Source organism: Bos javanicus, chromosome 28 (genome assembly GCF_032452875.1).
Source record: "Bos javanicus breed banteng chromosome 28, ARS-OSU_banteng_1.0, whole genome shotgun sequence".
NCBI lineage: Eukaryota > Metazoa > Chordata > Mammalia > Artiodactyla > Bovidae > Bos > Bos javanicus.
The window spans coordinates 10,374,183-10,401,347 of NC_083895.1; the positions used below are offsets into that span (position 1 = coordinate 10,374,183).

Consider the following 27,165-nt stretch of genomic DNA (forward strand, 5'->3'; position numbering starts at 1 on the left):
AGACCCAGGATATTTTTTTTAAGGTTAAACTGTAGAATGTAAAGCTAATGTTCTCTTAGGTAATCTATCCTTATGCTAACACATATTACCATGAATTTAAATAGCAACTGGAAGAAAACAAAATTGGTAGAAAGAATACTAAAATAACATTAAATTTTGGCACTACATAAAATTTAAAGTTATATTTAAAAATACAGCCTATTCTCGAGTGTGAAAGTTTATGCAATAAAACTTTTCGGTCAACATTTTTAGAAAAAAATTTTAAAACACTGCCATCCAATGAACTGTCCTTCTCAGTTCTAATTCTCCCTTTTCCTAACCAGCTTTCAGGAGTCAGTTTTTGTTGTATTTCAAGAACTACGTCATCCAATTACAGAGTGGAAAATTTCAGATCACTGATAATTCAAGTCTTACTTTGTATCTTGAAAGATATTCAGTAGAAGGGTTTTTGTGTCAGCATCTTCTTGCACATTTCCAGTGTAAAGGTCGACAATTGAGCGCTCAAAGTATGGGGCCACTTTTGATAAAGCTCGAAGCTCAATTAAATATAGGAAGTACAGATTCTTTAGCCTTCTTGGGCCTTCTCCCTTGGTCTCCACAGGGTCGAATCGGCGTTTAAATTCTTTCATGTTAGGTCCCCAGCTAGGTTTACCCCAGGTTTCTATAAAAGAAATATATTATGTACTTTTAATAAATAGGATTTTTTTTTCTCTAGAGAATATATTCTTTTCCCCAACAATTTTTATACTAATAGAAAAAAATGTGATTACCTTCCAAGAGATAATTTGCACACAGATGTAAATTAATACTAGCATGAAGTCCTGATATAAGCTTATAGAAGACTCGTTTCTCCAGACACAAACCTAGTCAGAAAAATATTGAAAAAGAAATTACATTCATTTAGATAACAGAAATACTGAATCAAGAGGATCAGGTATGCAGGCTTATTTTTAAAGTTAAGATTCAAGGACATTAAAAATAAATCAAGGAACAATATAAAATAATTAGTTTGAGATCCTCTCACTAGCAGATAAAATAAGATTTTGACTTCAGCATGGAGGTAACTGAATATGATAACTTAATGCAGAATAAGATACAAATGTCTGGACTTCTGAAGGTCCAAACACTCGAGCAGATGCACTTAGTTAAGTCCACATGTTACCCAGAAGGCAATAGCACAGATACTTTGTGGTTTAGGCTAAACTAAAGCAGACTTCGAGTCACTGCTTTTGCTTAACAATAGCTGTTTCTCCTTTTCCCTTCTCTACAGATGTCCTATTTGAACCTACTTGATGGTGGAGGAAGAAGAGACTGAAACTGAATTCTCTTCTTCTTCTAGATTATTATTATTTATTTTTGAAGCCAGGCCCTCAGCAGTGAAAGCGGGGAATCCTAACCAATGGACCACCAGGGAATTCTCCTTCTTCTAGATTCTTTACTGTGTCTTATTAATCCTTTGTCCTGAATTTCTCTACTTAACTACATGTTCTGCTTCTCAGGAGCCCAGACCTAGAAGACAGACATCCAGCCAACAGAAAAATGTGTGCTATTTACATGTGAGTAAAACCACATCAAGATGGAGTTTAGGACTGTGATGGAAGTTTATCTTATGTAGCCTTCTTAAGTCCCATAGGCTTTTGCTCAAAACAGAGTCAAGATAATTTCATCATCCTATCCTACCCCTGCCTCCATTTAAAAATATTTTCTCTTATTACAAGAGTAATACATATTGTGAATGTACTTAATGCTATTAAGTAAAATTTGAAATGCCCAAGAAACTAAATTTTATACTGTATTTTCCATAATAAAAAAGGAACAGTATTTTTAGAAAATATTCTTTATAGAAAATTTTAAAAATAAAACTGCAAAACTTTAGTCTTTAAGAATACACCAGATCCAGAACAATGAGCTTTTTCCCTTTTCTACCACTCAACAGAGTTATGTCTTTTTTTGCCTTTTTTTTTTTTTTCACTTTCCCCATGGGGAAAAATGGGCTCCAACAGTGGAAACTAAGAAATAATCTCATTTATATGCTGAAGGCTTTTTAAGACATTAAGAGTATGTATGTGGCTTACTTTGCATCTTCTTAGGACCTTTTAGATCTTCAACTTACTTTCCCTTTGTGTTCTACAACAGATGGCTCTGAAGCAAGTAGCTTCTAATAGGAAAAAATAATTATTTTGAGATCTCATTCCCTAATTCAGAATTCTTCCTAGAATATTCTCATCTCATCTCATGGATAGAGTGTGTGTGCATGCTAAGTCGCTTCAGTTGTGTCCAACTCTTTGCAACCCTATGGACTGTAACCCATGAGGCTCCTCTGTCCATGGGATTCTCCAGCTAAGAATACTGGAGTGGGTTGCCACGCCCTCCTCCAGGGGATCTTCCTGACCTAGGGATCGAACCCACGTCTCTTACGTCTCCTGCGATAGCATGCAATTCTTTACCACTAGCACCACCTGGGAAGCCCCATGGATAAAGGTAGAAATTAAATTCTATTTTGTGGTTTCCTCATAATAAATAAAAATTAAATGCAGCATTTACCTCTTAAAAAAAAAGCATGTGGCCAAGTTTATGGTAACAAGGGATATAAACAATAGGAATAACTTTGATAAAACATTAGGTACTAAATTCTCCTGTAGTAAAACTTCTAATCAAATCTGTTATCAAGTAGCAAAATGATCAGATTTGAGGTTCACTTTTTCTTCCTTTAAACCTAAGCAGTAAGATATCTAAAGGTAAGAGAATGGAAAATAAACTAAGCAAAGCTCATGAAAATTCATATGCCTAAAAATGAGAGAGGCAATTCAAATTTGCAAAGTCCACAAAGCTCCTTACCTAAAACGGGGATGGGTGGTAAGTGGGAAGGAAGGAAGAAAAATCTATACTTCCATAAACTGAAAATTAGGCAACTTCAAGAAAAATCTTAACAATAAAAGATGTGCCAAGTGAATGCACCAAGAAGACATACAATACTCTTAGCAGGAAAGTGCTGGAGAGCTGACCCCTGCCTGCAGTCTGCTGCCAGGCCAATGCCTAGCAAATCCAACTGCTGACTTTAGAAAATGGTTCTCCTCTTTCTCTTCTGGATTTAATTTCATTCAAATTCATTTTCACCAACCAAACTACAGGACAACAATATATAATTTTTTTCTCACAAAAGGGCTAGATTTACTGCAATACTATTATTTGGCATTTGTACATTGTTTAGTTATTCTCAAAGCAATTTTCACAGGCATCATCTACACTCACAGCGTAGGTAAGTTGGATGGCTACTGCCACTCTCGTGCCCCAGATCAGCAACCTGAATCTCAGAGAATCTCTGAGTCAGTTGCCTATAAAAGGGAGTGCTCACTGAACCACGTATCAGTGGACTCCCATCAACAGGATACTAGGAGATTCTGGGGTATATAGTATATATCCTAGAATTTGACACTGCCCATAAATTTCATTCTTATCCTCCATTATCAATATGCAGAGTCTTTCCCCACCTCTTTTAAACTAAATACTATTTTTGTAACTTGCATTTTTAGAATAAAGCTAATTAAACAAAGCTAAGCATCTTTTCCCACGTTGGCCATTTGTCAGTGTAATTCCCAGCAGTATTTGCACATCGAAAATAATTAATTAAAAAAACAGAGAAATCCCATTCATAATATAACATTACTAACAAACCTAAGAATCTAGTATATTGGGATCTATATTACTTTATTCTTTAGTTAGTGTAGACTGTATGTTTAAACATGTTTAAAATCTTCTGAATTCAAATTCATCTTCCCTTAATTTCATATACAAAAAAACCCACTTTCTTTCAAAAAGAATGTCTCTACTTAACAAACCAGACTTGCATAATGCTTCCTAGAAAAGTAGTTTGGATGAGTATTACATACAAAATGGAAATAAGACTGGGAACCAGTTATGAAAATGTGATGACCATATCTGCCCTGTGTATTTCCGTAACACTGGTTTTTAGCTGACCAATATCCTCAACATTTTCAAATAATTTTATCCTAAACTACAATAACATAAAACCTGTTATTTTCTTTCATACACTGTCAAGATTAGTTGTCTAGGTAATAAATCCTAAAACTTACAAATATATATTAAACAAATCTTTTTGTAAGATGCCAATACATTTAAAATGCAGACATTAGGTTACCTTCTAGCCATGTGTAGAATGATTCTCCTAAAAAACAAAGCAAAAACAATAAAAATTATATAAACATATTTACTTAAAGCCTTAAATATCCATAAGGTTGAAGAGAAACAATCTTAAGTTTGCCTTTGATGATAACAACCAGAGCACTGTTCAAAACTTCCAGAAAAAAACTGAATTATAATTAATACAAAAATCAAATTACTAATTATCCTATTTTTCCTGAACCAGTAAAGCTACATATACTTCCTTAATTATCTAAAAATACTAAGTTTCAAGGGATAATTAAAAAAAGTTCTCTAGTTTTCAAGATAATTCTTCAGAAAAGTTAATGACCAGAATATGAAGGGGCCTTACTATGTGTACCATGCTAAAAGAACAAATCCTAGCCCACTATTGTTCTGAGTGAAAAGGAAAATGGCAGTCAGTAAGGGTGAAAGTAGTTAATATACTTCCTAAGTTACCCATCCTTATTTTAATTGTGAAAAGCAAAGCATGAGGATGAAAACTCAACACACAAATGGCTGAGCAAGGAGTACAGGGGATAAATTAAGATGGTGGGGAATTTGTCTCCTGAGTCTTCACCCTTTGCAACAACACAAATACCTTCCTAGAGATTCATTCATTCAACATGCTCTTACTTAGATGATACTTTTACAAAGGATCATTCATTATCTCACTCATTTATTCAGAAAGCCCCAACAGTTAATAGCAAAAGTCTAGCTTCCAAGGTCCTCAACAATCTGTCCTCTACTCATCTTTCTAATTTAAACTACCCCATGTGAAGTCTTTCTAACTGCTAACAGGGTCTCCCAAAACATGCCTTGTTTTTTCCTTTTTCAAGGTCCTTTTTTCCTTTTTCCTTTTTTCCTTGGTCCATGCTGTCATTCAAGTAGCACATACTATCCAATTCTACTGGCTTAAGTCGGTCCATTATTTGTGCATCTCAAATGCCACCTTTCCCAGTAATATTCCAAGTGAGACAGGATCTATTCCACCTCTGAACAAACTCCTACACCACTCACTGTCTGTGCTGTGTATGTAATAATTCTTTATCGTCTCTTATGAACAGTGCTTATCATTCCTACTGTACATATTTTTAGCTCCTAGAGGAAAGATAGTTCCTCTATCTTTATAAAAAGATATGTTTTATACATCTTTCCATCCTGTACAATGTGTACAATGCTCATCATGGTGCCCCTCTACACAGCTAAGTAAATATTCATTTGAAATAATTATTTTGGCTGTTTGGGGGCATGTTATAACTGACATTCATTTAGAAATCTGGAATAACCTACTGTTGACAAATTATCATTCATCAGATTAAGTGTAATAATGATGACTGAGGTTATAAATTACAAAATCAATAAGAAAATAAAGAAATCACAAGACAAATATCTGATAAAACTATTTTAATTTCCTTCCATTTCTTTAGAACATACTCAAGTAGATCACAATAACCAAAAAATAGGGGAACTTGGAATGTGATCCTGTTTCTATACTAAACATGTAAGTAGAATGGTTGTTACACTGTTTTTAACATAGGGTAACTTTGAATTATATACATTAAAAAAACCTCTCATTTTTTGGGTTGCTATTGATTGCTAGTTATTTTCTGAAAAAAATAGGATAAATACTTTTGAATTAAAAACAGGAAAAAATCAAATTTTGATCATTAAAGACATTTCTTCTACACTTGAAGCAACATAAAATGAGAGTTTTAACTCACCATCATCTTCTCCTGAAAGATAAAATAAATAGATAGGATATCAGACAATGTCTTTTACAGTTCAGATTCCAATCCTATTTATTTTAATATGCGATTAAAACTTACTGTGTGTTAAACTATTAATCATACCATTAACATTGGTTGGCTTGTAGTTATCCTACAAATAAGACTTCTTAATAAGAATAAAAGCCAAACAGCACAAGATTTTCATATATGTTTTATGCAATAAATAGTATCAGAGAGCAAGTAATCATAAAAACCACTAGTTTCAATAATTAACAAATACACAAAGTTACTCCTTAAATTGTTATGCACACAACTCTTTCTGAACATGTGTTTTCAGACTGGAGCACTTTTCTTTCTTAAATTACTGCTCCTCAGCACACACTCACCTGAATAAAAACCCTTCCCAAACTGTCGTCAATGAAAGCATCCTTGCAGGTGCTGCGGGCCTGCCCAGACACGGGGAAGAGGCCGCAAGGCTGGACTCTCAGGCTCCACAGCAGCCCTGCCTTATTGGCTTTACATGTGGAATTCTACATAAGCTTTCATTTTTGAAAAAAAAGTTCTGTTGCACAAAAACTGTTCAAAAACTAGTTGTAGAAGCCCAGCTGTTACAGCTCAGGAATAGCGTGGAAGACACATAGTTAAGAATATTAAACAGCTGTTCATCAACAATTCACAGTTTGAGTGAAGAAAGCTCATCAACAGCATTAGCAAGAGCTATTCCATTACTTCCTAGGGTACCACCATCACCTGGGACCCATTCTCTCCCTTACCCAGTCTTTTGTCTCCCTCTTCTACACTTGTTTTCTCTTTTCTACTCCTCTTTCCTCCCTCTATCTTTTTCTCTGAGCACTTTCCTTCCTCTCCTCATCTCTCCTACAGTTTCAAGTCTTAGTTTATCATAATATGGAAGCGAAGTGTTTCTTAGAATTTGATGCTTTTATTAAATGAACAACTGTACTTTCTGCTTTACAAGTGATCATATGGTCTTCCTTGGTGGCTCAGTGGTAAAAAATCTGCCTGCCAGTGCAGGAGACATGGGTTTGACCCCTGATCTGGGAAGATTCCACATACCATGGAGCAACTAAGCCTGTGCGCCACAACTGCTGAGCCTGTGCTCTAAAGGCCAGGAGCCAAAGCTACTAAGCCCTCAAAATACAACTAATGAAGCCTGAGCACTCTAGAGCCTGTGCTCTGCAACAAGAGAAACCCAAGCACCACAGCTAGAGAGTAGCCCCTCCTTGCTGCAACTACAGAAAAGCCTGCACAGCAATGAAAACCCTGCACAGACAAAAATAAAATAATTAATTTTTTTTTTTAAAGAGTAAGTTATCATAGAAAAGGTCTGGAAGGATACCTTCCAAACTGTACTATGGAAGAGAAAAAGTATGGAGGCAGGTAGGAATGGGGGGGAGGGGGGGAGTGTCCTCTTTATTTTTGTATTGTTTAAATTTTCATAAAATCTTATACAATAAAACATTTAAGTTGAAAATAGAAAAGCTATGATGTAAAAGTAGTAAAAAGAGAGAAAAAGGGTAGGAAGCCATCCACATCGTCTTCATACTCCAATTACCTTGTCAGGCAGTTTCAGAATGAATCTGGGAAGACTATATGCCACACTGTTACAGAGCGCACATCTGAGAGCAGTCCATTCATTCCACCTTCCCAAATCTCTCTGGTTTTGAGAAATGCCTAAAAAGATGAATCTAGACCAGGAAATTCAAGTTCCTAAATCAATCCTGGTCTAAAGAAAGCATTAGGATGTCAATCACAGGGCTTCTCCCAGGGTTTGGGTCCTCGTTGAGAACAGATTGAAGATATGCCTAATAATTTTATACTGAATAACCTCCAACTGTGTACAATAATGCTGTCACATAGAACTATAATACCAGCCATGTATGTGATTCAAATTTTTTTCTAATAAACATGTAATGTTTTCTCATATCCACACTTTGAAAAGTATGGTATACATGCATTACAGTACATCAACAATTTGCTTTGTGATGCAAGAGTTAAAGTGGTTCTACCAAAACAATAAGATTCTGTTTAAGGGCAAAAATATTTTATACTGCTTTAGTTTTTTAATTTAAATGAACTAAAATTACATAAAATGGGAACTTTATGTGTTTCTTTCACACAAGCCACATTTTCTGGGCTCAACAGCTTGATGTGGCAAGTAGCAACCTAACTTTCTGGTATTTCTCTGCATCCTTCTGACTCAGAGTGTTGTGCACAGATCAGCACTTGGGCATCACCTGGGAGCCTCACCCAAGACCTACAGAATCAGAACCTGGTATTTAACAAGGCTCCCAGGTGATCTGTATGCACACTGAAGTCTGAAAAGCACAGGAGGAGCCACTGGTTCTCAAACTTGGCTGCATACTAGAATCATCTAGAAAGCTTTAAAATCACCAATACCTAGATCCTAATTCCAAAGATTCTGACAACTGGTATGGGATAAGGCCTGGACATCCAGATTTTCGGGAGTTCCCCAGAACCTCTAATATATATGGATTACTCATATTTCTAATTTATTTTATATAAAGCTCCTAGTTTAGGACCTGGCACATATCAAGCAGTCAATAAAGGACAGTAATTATAAAAACATGTGGAAATCTTGATACAACTAAGAACTAAGCTTATTCTTTTAATCATTCAAATTAGCAAATATACAAAATAGCTGAAAAATTTCTCAATACATAGTTACAAAAGTATCTTGTAAATAATATCCAAAAGCATGAAAATGTATGAGACACCCACCTCGGCTGGGTGCCAGAGGATTTAAAGGACGATAAACAGATCGAGGCCTGAGAAAGAAAAGTACAAAATTCAGACGTAAATGGTTTGACATTTTGACGTAATTTTTTCCAAAGGAAACAAATATTCCCTTCCTTCCACCTTCCCGCTAGTCAATCCTCCTCCTTCCCCTACCCCCTCCAGTTACTTGAAACAGTTCTCTTCATAGATGCTGTTCCACACTCTCCACGCAGAGGACCCTTTATAGCCAGTGTAACGCTCGGGATTCAACAGCAGGTCTACATACTGAGCAGCTGGAGATCTCTCATCTGAAGAAGAAACAATTCATAAAACCATCTACATGTCACCATCTATGCAAAATTTACCATCACAAAGCAAACAGGGCTACACAAAAGTTAGAGAAATACTGCACTTTCAAGCCATCTCCAAGTTAAAAGGTAGAGCGGTTAGCATACTTGTGATTGTCCTTGACCCAGGATTTATAACAACTTGAACTTAAGAAAGGAAAAATAACTTCTCCCTTTCTTTTGGATGCTCAGTGCTCTTTTAAGTAACATAACATCCCTTACCTTAATTAGAGGCATTAATTACTTCTCAAGTTTAAACCACCAAGACTGAAAAGACCTAACCAAATCATAACCTGTTTTAATATTTCATGTGTTTGCCCTCTCCATGTATATAGCTACCTAAACACATACTTGAGACATGTTAGTACATATTATATGAAAAAAGCTCTCTCTGTTACTCTCTGCTTGGACTTAGGAAGTAAATGGTACAATAACTTTGAGATTCAAAATTGATCATTCAGAGTTACACCATGTTCTAGTAAAAAAAAAAGTTATAAATTTATTTTTACCAATGTTAATATATTATTTAACATATTAACTGGTTAACATATTGGTTAGTAGGCACAACTTCAAGAACTTATTAGCACATTTGAAATTAAATAATGACTTTCCATGTTGAAACGCAAATAAGTATTTCCTAGATCTCTACTATTTGGACAATATTTTGAGAGAGATCTCTGGGGGATACAAAAGATAAAAGGAAAAATCATCTTAATTACTGAGGTTCATATTTTGGGTAGAAAAGGGAAGTACAGGTTTTCTTACCTACACAAAAATTATAATGACTATGCTTCACAAATCTAATAATACTCATAGGCTGAAGTGCTATGTATGTTGGCACAGAGGTATTCTTTTATTTATATGCTTCCTACTTTTTGGTGTCATGGTATTAATCAATGATATTAATATATAGTCACCTGACTTGAAACAAGACCAAATATGGTCATTAAAATATAGTCCCTCTTAGTTTCATTACCTGTCAGTCAAAAATATTCACTGGCCATTCAATGACCATAGATTAAGATTATCCACAATCCTAAAAGGAAAAAAGAGCATCCTGACACATGTCTTCTGAGAACTACCTGGTACTTTAGTGATGCAGGAAGAGTACAAAGCTAATTTCAACTTCCCATTAGTAAACAAGTGGTATCTCAAGATAATGGAAACATGATTTTAAAGAATACTGGCTCTATTTTTAGCACTAACATTATACAGATACTCCACTATGTAAATTAAGGCATAGAAACAGTTTATTTGTAAATGGAAGAACAGAAACTGTCTAAAGACATTTCTTAAGACTTAAGACTAGTTAATTTAAAAATTTTTAATTAACAAATTAAAATTTAAATAAGTTAATAAATTTTATTTTTACAGTAAAATTTTAAAAGCTTTATAATGACTAATTTCTGTTTATTATTTTAAATTTCTTTGAGCCATTCTTAGTTCACTTTACAAAACTGAGTTATCTATATGAACTTAAATACTAAATTAATATCATAAATATATACTCATATACATAATGTCCATATGTATAAAGTACATCCATATGTATAAAGTACATGTGTGTACACACATAAGCCTACACTTAAATAGAGTCATCTATGAATGTGCAGATTGAATTAGTATCACCCTCTTCACCCAATTAAACCAACTAAACAGTAAAGAAAAAAATCCTTGGATTCAGATATTAAAGTATATGGATTTAAAGTATACTTCAAGGGAGTAGAAAGTCACATGAGCAAAATCAATTATACAGGTTTTAAAATTAAGTAAAACTTACATTCTTCACGTTCTTAATATGTATTCCTTTAATTCAACCAAAAATTGTTTTACAAAATGTAATATTTTTTCAAATCATGAAAAAGGTGGGTTTTGTTAACCTACAGAAAGTGTTAGCAAACTATGGCCCACGAGACAAGCCTGGTCTGCTATGTGTTTTGTAAAGAAAGTGTCATGGGAACTCAAGGCTTGTTCATTTGCCTGTGTGCTGCTTTCACTCTGTTATGGCAGACTTGAGCAGTTACAACTGAGACCATGTCAACTACGGTCTATCTAATATATATAATAGTTGTGGTCTATCTAAAATATTTACTATCTGCCCATTTACAAAAGAAAAAGTTTGTCAACTCCTGACTTATGCTGACAAGAATTTCATGACATCCAGAATGAAGAACATATGAGGGAAAAAGCATACACAGGTTGAGGTCCCCTACAAAACACACCCATTCTTACTCCTGGGGTCACCTGTGACATGATGTTAACTAATTTGTTCCTAAACTATAATTTCTTTTCATTTGTACACCTGTATCGTTCATTCAGATAGTTCTCTTGGATCCCTAATAAATCCTCCCCTCAAAAAGTTTTCTCTTCTTCCTCCCTCTACAAACCTACTCCAAAGATATTCCTTCTTTTTGACTATTCTAACAATTACCTAAGGATTCAAAGAATTTCTATTGAGTCTAAATACCTAATTCTGTAAATTTGTCAACTTGAATTAATATTTCTTCTTCCTCCTCAAGTATCCCTTTTATCTGATTGAATTTTCCTTTCACTGCTCTAATTTAGTATTAGTGTTTTGAGGCCACATTGCATTCTCTAGCCCTCCTGACCCATGTATCTCTTAAAATGTAATGGTTGCACAGGCCAACTTAATATGCAGGCTTTTTGCTTATGGACACAGATCAGAAATATTAGGTTATAGACTCAGGACTAAGCCCACAATCTTCTATCTCTGAAGCTACCCCAAACTGCAATTTACTATTAAAACATAATTTCCTCAGTCAAGGAGAAACTATAGTTTATAAAGCACCCAAGTAATTTTGATACACAGCCAGATTTAGAAACTCCTATTTCAAGCAGTATTTTTAACGTATCAATGAACCTGTTGAAAGGGGAAAAATAAAAAAGTAAAAATCTATCACATTATTTATGAAACAACTGGCACTTCCCTGTGGCTCAAAAGGTAAGGAATCTGCCTGCAATGCAGGAGATCTGGGTTTGATCCCTGGGTTGGGAAGATCCTCTAGAGAAGGGAATGGCAATCCACTCCAGTATTCTTGCCTGGAGAATCCCATGGACAGAGGAGCCTGGTGAGCTACAGCGTGTGGGTTCACAAAGAGTCGGACGTGACTGAGCAACTAATACTACCACATGAACCAACTACTTCAATCAACAGATATTTATTGGGAATGAACCATGGCCAGGCAGTGTTCTAGGCACTAGGGACATAGTTATGAACAAAAAGACAAAGTCCTTGGCCTCAAGTAGCTCATAGTCTAGCTGAAGACAGACAATAAAGTTAAATAATGTCTCACACATAGTTCTTAGTGCTCTGAGAGCAGGCAGAGGTGCACAGAGACAGAGGGAAAGTGGTTGCTATTTTATGACAGCAGGTTCTCTAATGAGGTGACATTTGAGCAGAAACCTGAGGCAAAGGAAGCAGCAAGCCATGCATAAAAAACAATAACAAAAAAATAAATAAATAGAGAGGGGTAAGGAGAGCAGCCTACCTCAAACCACTAAATTATTTAAAAACCTATTATTTGATCTATAAGGATTGTCTTCCTTTCAAATAAGAACAAAGCCAAAAACAAATTAGCAGATAACAGGGTGTTTGGCTATATTCCATACACTGGGGTGAACATTCTTTAGATTTTTTGCTTTAATCTAATGATTTAGATTATTGAAATAACAATGACACCAAAGCTACTCTGATGGTATTTTTTTTAACTGTAGGTGAAAAAATCTTTGGGACACACATGAACATTACTACCCAGAAGAAGTGGTAATCCAACTAGTAGCATGGTTTCACATGTTTAAGACCTACACAAACTATAAAAACTACCAGTTATTTAAATTATGTAATCCTAAAATGATTTTATGTAGGTAGCCATGTGAGTGCTTACCCAGGAATAGTAACTTGCTTTGATGAAACCTTTGCCAATTCTAAATATCATAACAGGGATATTTTACGAATTTGCCTATCACTATATTCAAAAAAAACTTTGTTCAGATTTCTTAACAATTTCCTTGCTGAAACCATATAAACCATGGTAATAACACTCCCTCTCCCAGTGTCTCCTCAATTTACCATAATATTGGAGAAGTGCCCTGTAAGTATCCCATTACAGACTGTATTAATAGCACAATTCTACATACGAATCTTTAAAAAATTTTTAGAAAGCAGACCACTTTAGATGCTTTAAAAATTCAGAAGAACTTCTGCTGCCTGTTAATTATGTGTGCTTGAACCTCAAATCCTTTTCCACCTCAAAAAATATAATAATACCAAGGTAAAAGGTAAAGAGAGGCTGAATGAATTGTCCTAAGCCTACGCAGCACAATTATTGGGAGTATTCTGAGACAAAAGATCTGGAGACACGTCAATTATCTTCTGCTGAAAGAAACGGTAGTTACTATTGAACCGTGGCCTGGCTTTATTCTATTCCAAACAGGGCTGTGGGGATCAAGTTAGAGTCCTTGGAATATTGGAAGGTGTCTTTATGTTAGTTTGTTGAGACCTCCAACTAATTTCGTTGTGAACATTTCTATAATATGGTCACAGACCTATAACTAGGTGGCTTGAATTAGAGGTCCATAGGAGATGGGGGTGTCACAATGGAAAGAAGACGTGTGGGAATAAGATCTAGGATTGAATCCTGTCTCAGCGTCTTGCTACTCTGTGATCTTGGGCAAGCTTTTAGTCTTTTTGAGACTCAGTTTCCTCAGATATAAAATAATACACACCTCAACCCACTCTAGTACTTTTGCCTGGAAAATCCCACGGCAGAGGAGCCTGGTAGGCTGGAGTCCATGGGGTCGCTAAGAGTCCGACACGACTGAGTGACTTCACTTTCACTTTTCACTTTCATGCACTGGAGAAGGAAATGGCAACCCACTCCAGTGTTCTTGCCTGGAGAATCCCAGGGACGGGGGAGCCTGGTGGGCTGCCGTCTGTGGGGTCGCACAGAGTTGGACACGACTGAAGCGACTTAGCAGCAGCATCAGTGTAGTTGTAAAGCTAAGAAATGATGAGCTTCAGGCACTTAGTACAAGGCCTGGAACACCAGTTCTTAAATACTATTATGAATAATAAGATCCACATACAACACCCTGTGTATTGAAGCTGTAACTTTGACTGTATTTTCGCTGATTTAAGTATCTTAAAAGGGTTAAAGTTAAAATAATGTAATTACAATAGTTTATTACCATCAAGTTCACAAAAGTGATCCTGTGAATCATCATATCTTGCCCAGTCAATGAAAGCTTCTTTGCTTTGATTACTAGGGGAAGGAGGAATAAAAGAGAAAAAGGATTAAATTTGGAGTTGAAAAGTTTGACACTGTATTCTAGTGTATTAAAAATAGATAATCTGAGATCACATCTTCATTAATTAGATGGCATTACAAATTCAGTTAGTGGTCACATGAAACAATGATTAAAACAAGTGATATGAAAGACAGAGATATTAATTTCCACGAGTGATTTTCATTTAACTACATTAAAACTACTTTAGGCCTAGTTCAATGATAATTACTTAGACCAGAAAACTAATTCACAAATACGTATAGGATGCAATTAAACACAAAACTCAAGCTGGTCTTTTCAGTTGACTTAGGCCTGGTGGGCTGCCGTCTATGGGGTCGCACAGAGTTGGACATGACTGAAGTGACTTAGCAGTAGCAGCAGAAACAAAGTAAATATGTATTATTTTTTCCTAAGTAGGAATTAAATTTACTTTCAAGATTCTTTTAATTTAAATTGCTTCTGTATTTATATTACACTCGAAAATACTAAAAAAAAAAAAAAATGCATTTCTAGGATCTTCCATCCAACATCCCTTAGTAACATCAATGTCACTTTTATCACACTGTATTATTCATTTTGCACATAACCTCACATTTAACAAAATCTATGACAAGATTTCTGGCCAGGAGAACTGATAAAGGAACAACTACACTCAAACTAAACCCTGACCTATATTTCCTTTAACCTATACTCAGACCTTCTCTATCTTAAACACACAGCGGCAGTGTATATGAGAGAAGTATTATCACCCTTCTTTACTCACTACACAAAAAGAAAAAAACAAGGCAAAAAATTATGTACTAAGTATAAATCAGGTATTCCTAAACGTGGTACTGTCATAGCCAATAATTTATTTTGCATTTGAGAAGCTGCTGCATAGCATAACCACTGCATGAAGCATATAAGGCTGTCTGCACTACAACCACCTTACCAATAAAAATCTCCAATTTACCACAGAATTTTCTATGAGAATATATAATTAAAGTTAATAAAAAATTTATACCATAAGTGACTCAGTTGACATATATGATGCAATAAAACAAGAATGCCTAAGTTCTAGTTACAACTAAAATGATAACTATAGTCATGTTTAATCAGATAAATCTTCTCCTGAAAATAGTAAGGAACAAAGCAATTTTGATATAAACACCTATTTTCTTATTAGCAATATGACTAACTTAGAGGAACGTTTAGTACATTTATTTGATAAGGTTTTCTAATTGTTTCATCTGCTGCTGCTGTTGCTGCTAAGTTGTGTCAGTCGTGTCCGACTCTGTGCGACCCCATAGACGGCAGCCCACCAGGCTCCCCCGTCCCTGGGATTCTCCAGGCAAGAATACTGGAGTGGGTTGCCATTTCCTTCTCCAATGCATGAAAGTGAAAAGTGAAAGTGAAGTCGCTCAGTAATGTCCGACACTCAGCGACCCCATGGACTGCAGCCTACCAGGCTCCTCCGTCCATGGGATTTTCCAGGCAAGAGTACTGGAGTGGGTTGCCATTGCCTTCTTTGATAGAATGCTAATCTAATGCTAATAGAGCTGGCCCAGTTTGGTTTAAAAATGAGTTGGAAGGAAACTTAGAGATCATCTAGCCCAGCTTTTCTAAAAAGTCAGTTTGAAGATTGATGCCGCAGTACTTAGAGAAGAATTTCTTGGGCTTAACCTAGGGCTTCCTATCAAGATGCTGCTGTGAGTTAAAGTAGTCATCTTTAAAGTGGGAAATGGGCAGGAAGGGATGGGATGGAGGGATTACACAGGGGCATGAGAAAACTTTGGGGAGTGTATATATAATTATCTTGATTGTGCTGAGTTTTGTGAGTGTACACTTGTCAAAACATCACACTGTACATTTTGAATAGGTATAGTGTATTGAATGTCAAGTACACTTCTATAAAGCACTACTGGTTGTCAGAGAAGTTGTGGGATGAGGAATTCCTGTACAGTACTACTAGCAGCAATGTATTTTGGTACAGTCATTTTGGAAAACCATTTGGCAGTTCTTAATTCCCTGGTGGCTCAGTGGTTAAAAAAAAAAGAAAAAAATCTGCCTGCCAATGCAGGCAGTGTGGGTTCAAAGATGCCTCTGTGGAAGGAAATGGCAACCTACTCCAGTATTCTTGCCCGGGAAATGCCATGGACAGAGGACCCTGACAGGCTGTAGTCCGTGGGGTCACAAAAGGATTGGACACAACTTGGTGACTAAACAATTCCCCCTGTAGGTATACTTCTCCACAGAAACGCATACAAACGTACCACCAAATAGCCACCTAAATGTTCTGTGAAATGGCCAAAACCCATTGGCCCATATGGCCAATCCACCATATTATTCAACATAATGCTGCATAAAATAAGCCAGATACAAAAGAAGACACACTGTATTATTCCACTTATATAAGCTGGCAAAACTAATCTTTCTAATATAACTCAAAATCATGGTTAACTCTGCAAAGTGATAATGGTTAGGGAAGCACCTAAGGTGATCTCCTGGGTGCAAGTACCTTATTCTGGATGGTGGCTAATGGAGTTGGTTCACTCTGTAAAATTAAATTGACTTTTATACTTAGACTTGTATACTTTATTATATGTGTGTTAAACTTAAAAGTTAAAAAAATTAATAACTATGGCTCAACAACAGAAATTTATAAGTGAAATAAAAAGACAAGCCCTAACATCCCATATAACCAACAAAGAAATATTATCAGATTATATGAAGAGTGCCTACAAATTAATTTAGAAATGTCCCCTTTCCCCAAAGGAGAGAATAGCAAAGAATATGAACAGGCCATTTACCTCAAAAATGTTATGATTACTTAAGGCCCAGTCCCTGGATCACGTCTCTATTTATATTTTCTCCTTGGTAATCTCACTCAGGTTTATGGTTTTTAAATATCACATATTCATTGAATGACTCCCACATTTTCTTTCCAGTCTGGACCTCTCCCCTGAAACTGAGACTTGTATATCTGCCTGTTTGACATCTCCATAGGCAGTTCAAACTTAACAAGTACAAGGTTGAACTAAAATTTCCCATCAAATCTGATCCTCTTGTGGATGTCCCCAGTGTAGCAAGTGGCAGCTTCATTTTCTTAGTTCCAAATCTTGTACTTATTCACAGCTCCTACCTGTTTTCATACACGATCCTTCATATTCAATCCTTCAGCAAAAACTATCAGCTCTACCTTCATGGATTGGAGAAGGAAATGGCAAGCCACTCCAGTGTTCTTGCCTAGAAATTCCCAGGGATGGGGGAGCCCGGTGGGCTGCCATCTCTGGGGTCGCACAGAGTCGGACACGACTGAAGCAACTTAGCAGCAGCAGCTACCTTCAAAATCTATTCTGAATATGACCACTTCTCAATGTTTCCACTGCTATCAATTCAGTTCAGTTGCTCAGTTGTGTCAGACTATTTGCACCCCATGGATTGCAGCATGCCAGGCTTCCTGTCTGTCACCAAATCCCAGAGCTTCTCAAACTCATGACCACAGAGTCAGTCATGCCATCCAATCATCTCATCCTCTGTCGTCCCCTTCTCCTCCCACCTTCAATCTTTCCCAGCATCAGGGTCTTTTCCAAGGAGTCAGTTCTTCGCATTACGTGGCTAGAGTATTGGAGCTTCAGCTTCAGCATCAGTCCTTCCAATGAATATTAATGACTGATTTCCTTTAGGATGGACTGGTTGGAACTCTTTGCAGTCCAAGGGACTCAAGAGTCTTCTCCAACATCACAGTTTCAAAGCATCAATTCTTCGGTGCTCAGCTTTCTTTATAGTCCAACTCTCACATCCATACATTGACTATTGGAAAAGCCATCACTTTGACTATACAGACTTTCATTGGCCTTTCTTAATGACTTTCGTAATGCCCCTACTTTTAAATATGCTGTCTAGGTTTGTCATAGCATTTCCTCCAAGGAGCAAGTGTCTTTTAATTTCATGGACTATCCATAGGCCAACTCTCACATCTATACACAACTACTGGAAAAACCATAGCTTTGACTAGATGGACCTTTGTTGGCAAAATAATGTCTCTGCTTTTTAATATGCTGCCTAGGTTGGTCATAACTTTCTTCCCAAGGAGCAAGCGTCTTTTAATTTCATGGCTGCTGTCACCATCTACAGTGATTTTGGAGCCAGGAAAAATAAAGTCTGTCACTGTTTCCACTGTTTCCCCATCTATTCGCCATGAAGTGATGGGACCAGATGCCATGATCTTTTCTGAATGTTGAGCTTTAAGCCAACTTTTTCACTTTCCTCTTTCACTTTCCTCAAGAGGCTCTTCTTTGCTTTCTGCCGTTAAGGGTGGTATCATCTGCTTATCTGAAGTTATTGATATTTCTCATGGCAATCAGATTCCAGGTGTGCTTCATCAAGCCTGGCACGATATACTCTGCATATAAGTTAAATAAGCAGGGTGACAATATACAACCTTGACGTACTCCTTTCCCTACTTGAAATCACTCTACTGTTCCATGTCCAGTTCTAACTGTTGCTTCCTGACCTGCATACAGATTTCTCAGGAGGAAGGTAAGGTGGTCTGGTATTCCCATCTCTTTCAGAATTCTCCAGAGTTTGTTGTGATCCACACAGTCAAAGGCTTTGGTGTAGTCAATAAAGCATAAATATGTTCTGGAACTCTCTTGCTTTTTCGATGATCCAACGGATGTTGGCAGGTTGATCTCTGGTTCCTCTGCCTTTTCTAAACCCAGCTTGAACATAAGGAAGTTCTCAGTTCATGTATTGCTGAAGCTTCGCTTGGAGAATCTTGAGTATTACTTTGCTAGTGTGTGAGATGAATGCAATTTGTTGCAGTTTGAGCATTCTTTGGCATTGCCTTTCCTTTGGAATTAGAATGAAAACTGACCTTTTCCAGTCCTGTGGCCACTGTCGAGTTTTCCAAATTTGCTGGCATATTGAGTGCAGCACTTTCACAGCATCATCTTTTAGGATTTGAAACAGCTCAACTGGAATTCCATCACTTCCACTAGCTTTGTTCGTAATGATGCTTCCTGAGGCCCACTTGACTTCACATTTCAGGATGTCTGGCTCCAGGTGAGTGATCACACCACTGTGGTTATCTGGGTCGTGAAGATCTTTTTTGAATAGTTCTTCTGTGTATTCTTGCCACCTCTTCTTAATATCTTCTGCTTCTGTTAGGTCCATATCACTTCTGTCCTTTATTGTGCCCATCTTTGCATGAAATGTTCCCTTGGTATCACTAATTTTCTTGAAGAGATCTCTAGTCTTTCCCATTCTATTGTTTTCCTCTATCTCTTTGCACTGATCATTGAGGAAGGCTTTCTTATCTCTCCATGCTATTCTTTGGAATTCTGCTTTCACATGGGTATATCTTTTCTTTCCTCCTTTGCATTTCGCTTCTCTTTTCTCAGCTATTTGTAAGGCCTCCTCAGACAACCATTTTGCCTTTTTGCATTTCTTTTTCTTGGGGATGGTCTTGATCCCTGCTTCTGATATAGTGTCATGAACCTCCGTCCATAGTTCTTCAGGCACTCTTTCTATCAGATCTAATCCCTTGAATCTATTTGTCACTTCCACTGTATAATTGGAAGGGATCTGATTTAGGTCATACCTGAATAGTCTAGTAGTTTTCTCCACTTTCTTCAACTTAAGTCTGAATTTGGCAATAAGGAGTTCATGATCTGAGCCACAGTCAACTCCTGGTCTCGTTTTTGCTGACTATATAGAGCTTCTCCATCTTTGGCTGCGAAGAATATAATCAATCTGATTTCGGTGTTGACCATCTGGTGATGTCCATGTGTAGTCTTCTCTTGTGCTGTTGGAAGAGGGTGTTTGCTATGACCAGTGCGTTCTCTTGGCAAAACTCTGTTAGCCTTTGCCCTGCTTCATTTTGTACTTCAAGGTCAAACTTGCCTGTTACTCCAGGTATTTCTTGTTTTCCTGCTTTTGCACTCCAGTCCCCTATAACTAAACGGACACCTTTTTTGGGTGTTAGTTCTAGAAGGTCTTGTAAGTCTTTACAGAACCATTCAACTTCAGCTTCTTTGGCATTAGTGGTTGGGGCAGAGACTTGGATTACTGTGATATTGAATGGCTTGCCTTGGAAACAAACAGAGATCATTCTGTAATTTTTGAGACTGGACACAAGTACTGCACTTTGGACTCTTCTGTTGACTATGATGGCTACTCCATTTCTTCTAAGGGACTCTTGCCCACAGTAGTAGGTATAATGGTCATCTGAGTTAAATTCGCCCATTCCAGTCCATTTTACTTCACTGATTCCTAAAATGTTGATGTTCACTCTTGCCATCTCCTGTTTGACCACTTCCAATTTACCTTGATTCGTGTACTTAACATTCCAGGTTCCTGTGCAGTACTGTTCTTTACAGCATCGGACTTTACTTCCATCACCTGTCACATCCACAACTGGGCGTTGTTTTTGCTTTGGCTCCATCTCTTCATTCTTTCTGGAGTTATTTTTCTACTCTTCTCCAGTAGTATATTGGGCACCTACCAACCTGGGTAGTTCATCTTTCAGCGTCATATCTTTTTGCCTTTTCATACTGTTCATGGGGTTCTCAAGGCAAGAATACTGAAGTGGTTTGCCACTGCCTTCTCCAGTGGACCACGTTTTGTCAGAACTCTCCATGATGACCCATCTGTTGGGTGGCCCACACAGCATGGCTCATAGTTTCACTGAGTTAGACAGGTTGTGGTCCATGTGATCAGTTTGATTAGTTTTCTGTGATTGTGGTTTTCCTTCTGTTTGCCCTCTGATGGATAAAGAGAAGAGGCTTATGGAAGCTTCCTGATGGGAGAGACTGACTGTGGGGTAAACTGGGTCTTTTCCTGCTGATGGGTCATGCTCAGTAAATCTTTAATCCAATTTTCTGTTGATGGGTGGGGCTGTGTTCCCTCCCTGTTGTTTGACCTGAGAGCAAACTATGGTGGAGGTAATGAAGATAATGGCGACCTCCTTCAAAAGGTCCCGTGCATGTGGTCCCAGGCATGCAGTGCCACACTCAGTGCCCCTGACCCTGTAGCAGGCTACTGCCAACCCACACCTCCACCAGAGACTCCTGGACACTCATAGGCAAGTCTGGGTCAGTCTCTTGTGGGGCCACTGCTCCGTTCTCCTGGGTCAGGTGCACATAAGGTTTTGTCTGTGACGTCCAAGAGTCTGTTTCCCCAGTCCTGTATAAAGTTCTGTAATCAAATCCCTTTGCTACACTCAATATGCCAGCAAATTTGGAAAACTCAGCAGGAGCCACAGGACTGGAAAAGGTCAGTTTTCATTCCAATCCCTAAGAAAGGCAATGCCAAAGAATGCTCAAACTACTGCTCAATTGTACGCATCTCACATGCTAGTAAAGTAATACTCAAAATTCTCCAAGCCAGGCTTCAACAATTCGTGAACCGTGAACTTCCAGATGTTCAAGCAGAGGAACCAGAGATCAACTTGCCAACATCCGCTGGATGATCAAAAAAGCAACAGAGTTCCAGGAAAACATCTAATTCTGCTTTATTGACGATGCCAAAGCCTTTGACTGTGTGGATCACAACAAACTGTGGAAAATTCTGAAAGAGATGGGAATACCAGACCACCTTACCTTCCTCCTGAGAAATCTGTATGCAGGTCAGGAAGCAACAGTTAGAATTGGACATGGAACAACAGACTGGTTTCAAATAGGAAAAGGAGTACACCAAGGCTGTATACTGTCACCCTGCTTATTTAACTTATAAGCAGAGTACACCATGAGAAACACGGGGCTGGAAGAAGCACAAGCTGGAATCAAGATTGCCGGGAGAAATATCAATAACCTCAAATATGCAGATGACACCACCCTTATGGCAGAAAGTGAAGAAGAAATAAAGAGCCTCTTGATGAAAGTGAAAGAGGAGAGTGAAAAAGTTGGCTTAAAGCTCAACATTCAGAAGACTAAGATCATGGCATCTGGTCCCATCACTTCATGGCAAATAGATGGGGAAACAATGGAAAAAGTGGCAGACTTTATTTTTCTGGGCTCCAAAATCACTGCAGATGGTGACTGTAGCCATGAAATTAAAAGACACTTAGTCCTTGGAAGAAAAGTTATGACAAACCTAGACAGCATATTGAAAAGCAGAGACATTACTTTGCCAACAAAGGTCCGTCTAGTTAAGGCTATGGTTTTTCCAGTGGTCATGTATGGACATGAGAGTTGGACTATAAAGAAAGCTGAGTGCTGAAGAATTAATGTTTTTGAACTGTGGTGTTGGAGAAGACTCTTGAGAGTTCCTTGGACAGCAGGGAGATCCAACCAGTCCATCCTAAAGGAAATCAGTCCTGAATATTCATTGGAAGGACTGAATCTGAAGCTGAAACTCCAGTACTTTGGCCACCTGATGTGAAGAACTGACTCATTTGAAAAGATCCTGATTCTGGGAAAGACTGAAGGTGGGAGAAGGGGATGACAGAAGATGAGATGGTTGAATAGCATGACCAGCTCAATGGACATGAGTTTGAGTAAACTCTGGGAGTTGGTGATGAATAGGGAGGCTCGGCGTGCTGCAGTCTATGGGGTCGCAAAGAGTCAGACACGACTGAGCGACTGAACTGACTGAACTGAATCAAATCCCACTGCTCTCCAAAGTCAAATTTCCTGGGGGTTCTACTGCTATCACTCCAGTCTAAACTGAACCACCATCATGTCTTAGAAGGATACTACTATAACCATACAACCAGGCTTCCACAGACCTGGCTCCGCCAAACCCACTCTCTCAAAATCCTCCAGTAATTTTTCATTCCACTCAGTTTGAAATCAATATTCATAGTTAAGGGTCTTCAAGACTCTATGAGATCTCCACCCTACACTTCCCTTGGCCACTCCTCCCCCAGCACCTTTTGATCTTATCTCCTACTATTTTGTTCTTGTTCACTGTACTCTAGCCACACTGGCCATGTGATTCCTCAAGAAGTCAAGGCACACTCCAACCTCAGGGCCTTTTACTAACCATTATGCATGCCTGGAGTACTCATCCCCACCACCCACCAACCCCAACACCACCACTCCCTCCCCTGCAGCCATAGTATCATGACTCCTGCCTTCAAGAGCACTTTGCCTGTTATCACTCTAGTCTTCTTGGACTATTTATTTATTTATCTATTGCTGCACCTCCAGGCATGTGGGATCTTAGTTCCCTGCTGCTGCTGCTGCTGCTGCTAAGTTGCTTCAGTAGTATCCGACTCTGTGCGACCCCATAGACGGCAGCCCACCAGGCTCTGACCAGGGATCAAAAGTGGGCTCCCTGTATTGGAAGGCAGAGTCTTAACCACTGGACCACCAATTTAAAGCAGTGCAAGCACCTTTACTCCAAGGCCTCTCTCACAGTCTTCCCTGCATTATTTTTTTCCCTGGCACTCATCATCATTTGACTTACTTCTCATTGACTTTACTTGTTTTAAGCTGCACATGGGGAGGAATCTGTTTCTCATGAACACTGCTATATCCTTAGGATAGTGCCTGGCAGTCATTTGTTGAATGAATAAGAAACCCGAATGCCCAATAAATAGAAGGAAAAAATGCCCAAACTCACTGGTAATCAATAAAATATAAACAAAAATGAGATACTATTTCACAGTTAAACATTATCAATTTTTGTCAAAGATGTGGACAACAAAACAAGTTCTTGGTGTTGGAGGCAACACACAGCCACACAAGTATTTTAGAAAGCCATTAGGCAATATGAAGAACAGCTAAGCAACTATATGCAAATAAACATTAAAAAAAAAAAAAAGAGCAGCTGTAAGACAGCAGTCCTCAGATTCAACAATTTCACTTCTAGTGTATATGAAAAAAATTATCAAGGATGCTCAAACTGGCATAATTTGTAAAAGTAAAAAATTTGTAAGAGCAACAATTTGTAAAAGTAAAAACTGTTCATCAGTAGGGGAATATCATATTTTACTTGTCTATTTCCCATTGATGAACACTGGGCTTCCCTGACAGTTCAGTTGGTAAAGAATCCACCTGCAATGCAGGGGACCCCAGTTCGATTCCTGGGTCAGGAAGATCCCCTGGAGAAGGGATAGGCTATCCACTCCAGTACCCTGGCCTAGAGAATTCTATGGACTGTAGATAGTCCCTGTGGTCCCAAAGAGTTGGACATGACTAAGCGACTTTCACTTTCACTTTATATGATGAAAACCATTCATCAGCTAAAAGAACGAGGCAAATCTCTGAGTTTTAACATGGATATATCTAGAAAGCAAAATGTGCAGTGTTTCAGAATGTTATTTAACATATATAATTTACATAAAGGAAAAATAAAATCTTCTACACAAACTACATCTATGTATCTACATATAGTTTATATTATAAACTAAAAATAAAAATATGGACTAGATATACACCAAATTTACTTCTAAGAAAAAAGGGAAGAAAACAGGGACTGAGAAAGAAACATGTGGAATTTCAAATTTGTCTTTGACATTTTTCTCAAAAACATGGTAGATAATGTTAACACTTATTCATTTGGAGTAGTAGATATATGGGTGTTTATTATACCATTATTTCTAATTTTCTACATTAGAATTTTCATGAGTAAATCAGATACATAAAACTGCTAACTTTATTAAGTCTTTAACATTTATAGTACACAACTACATATCTAAACAAGAAAAATAAAAAGAACTTCTATTATACTGCCTTCTGCTCACTCATTTTATACTGCATTATCTGAGACCATTTACAAATTATTTATGTTGGCCTTCAAAAGCAGGTTTGTACTTAGAGCAAATAAAGAAAAGTCAACAGAAAAAAAAAATGTATGCATTGTAACAGTTAGGTTAATAGAAACCTTTAATAGTCAAAATGCAACATATAGATTGAATTACCATTTTTATTTTTAATTGGAGGATAATTATAATATTGTGATGATTTCTGCCATACATCAACATGAATCAGTCACAGTCACAGGTATACGTATATCCCCTCCCTCTTAGACCTCCCTCCCCATCCCACCACTCCAGGTTGTCACAGAGCACTGGCTTTAGGAATATAGCAAATTCCCACTGTCTATCTATTTTACATATGGTAATATATATGTTTCAGTGCTACTCTCTTAAATCATCTCACCCTCTCCTTCCCGCAATGAATTACTATTTAAAAAAAAAACTTAGAGATTCAAGTTTCTTTTTCTATAATAATCAGAAAGAATGACCCATAAACCCTGTTAGCTGAGAAACTGCCTGAATTTTTCCTTTTTAATAGTCATTACTGATGACAGAAATTTAAGAACAAATTAGACAAGAAGGAAAGCTATCATGGAATTTAGGATAAAGAACTTCTTCCTTTCAAAAATTAGTTGAAACTACTGTTTAATCAAAATCACAAGAAAAATCGAAGATTTCTAATGCAAATAAATTAAACAAGAGAATATTTTCTTAACACTACTAACATAAAATTTACCTTAATGTGCTGTTAATTGCTCCCAGTTTACTAGCTTGCTCACAGTCTTCTAATTCTTTGGTATTATTTGCCACTTTCGAGTACTGAAAGGAAGTTTATAAGTAAGTTTAGTGATAATTATTACCTTTATTTCATTTTCCATTGGCAGAAGAGTCAATTTGTCAATGATAATATATACTAAATATAGATACATCCTATCATCAAAATCCCTAACACAGAGAAGAAAATACAAATGAAAATATGTCACAAATTTCCACCTAATAAGTAAGCAAAGACATTAAAAATGTAGCAATTTGCATTGGTATGTTGGTGATGATGTGAACTGAGAAGACTCTCTTGCAAAAGTAACTGAATATTTACATAGAGCTGCAAATATGAATAAATCCTTGAGCCAGCAGTCCTACCGCTGAATCTATATCCAGAGCAACGTTTAAAAACAAGAATCACTCTAGAAAGTTATTTGGTACTCTCTCATAATGTTGAGATAGGCATACCCTTTGGCCCAGCAATCTTACTTCTAAATATAGACCTAAAGAAACTCTTACATATGTGCACAATTCGACGAAAGACAAAGATGCCAGTGCGTCATTGTTTGTAATAGCAAAAACCTGAAAACAATTGAAATGTCTATCAACAGAGGAATGGCTAGTCACACAATTATACAAATATCTATACAACTGAGTATTTTACAGCTATTAAAATTAACAAAATCTACATATATCAGCAGAGACAAAATGTTAAAAGCCAATACTGAGTAAAACTATTAAGCAAAAAATGTTTTTAACTTGAAGAAACACAAAATATAAATTTAAAGTTTTAAAAATTTCAAGTAAAAGTTCTATATATTACTTGTAGATACATGTATAATACAACATAAAAAGTATCACAGAAGGATACACGACAACTTCAGCAAAGTGGCTAGCTCTAAGGAGGCAGGAAATATTATATAATGGGACTGGGACATAGTTCAGAAGGAATTTCAATTATCTTTATACTATTTATTTTAGATCTGAAACAAAAATACATAAAAAAGGGTGAGTACAAAAGACTGCAAACAGTAGAGAGTATAAGAACAAAATGGAGAGCAAATGCATTAGGAAGCAGAGAGACAGGGTATGATTATCTTGTTGAAAAAGAAGAGTAAAATCACATGCCTGATAAAACACCTGCTGATTAGGGAAACTGACACTGTAGTTATGTTTCATAGTTCTTCTAGAAGTTCTAAAAACAGAACTAAAGTATTTCAAAAGAAGCTATATAATTTAATTGTAAGAATATATTATACCTCATGACTTGCTACAAAATTAGGGATTTGGGATTTTCAGGCAAAAACGTGTCCATTCTCAGCTAACCATATTATGGTTCTCTTTTGCAACCACATCAAGCAGTAAGGGGCAAGTTTCACTATGTAAAGCAGAAATATTTAATGAAGAAAAGTGA

At 37.1% G+C, this 27,165-nt stretch overlaps 1 protein-coding gene across 7 annotated transcripts in view; it reads right to left on the reverse strand.

Annotated features, from left to right (window-relative positions):
• ERO1B (endoplasmic reticulum oxidoreductase 1 beta) overlaps window positions 1–27,165 on the reverse strand; it is a 72,154-nt gene that overhangs the window by 12,346 nt on the left and 32,643 nt on the right. For 5 of the 7 annotated variants that reach the window (XM_061404913.1, XM_061404914.1, XM_061404912.1 and 2 more), the window contains exons 5-13: window positions 26,271–26,333; window positions 25,726–25,808; window positions 14,204–14,277; window positions 8,836–8,956; window positions 8,652–8,698; window positions 5,886–5,897; window positions 4,160–4,186; window positions 771–863; window positions 415–661 (exon numbers count right to left, since the gene is read on the reverse strand). In XM_061404913.1, the coding sequence (XP_061260897.1) occupies window positions 415–661; window positions 771–863; window positions 4,160–4,186; window positions 5,886–5,897; window positions 8,652–8,698; window positions 8,836–8,956; window positions 14,204–14,277; window positions 25,726–25,808; window positions 26,271–26,333 (767 nt within the window). The remainder of the gene's footprint in view (window positions 1–414; window positions 662–770; window positions 864–4,159; window positions 4,187–5,885; window positions 5,898–8,651; window positions 8,699–8,835; window positions 8,957–14,203; window positions 14,278–25,725; window positions 25,809–26,270; window positions 26,334–27,165) is intronic. The other 2 variants (XM_061404910.1, XM_061404911.1) reach the window with 1 other exon arrangement.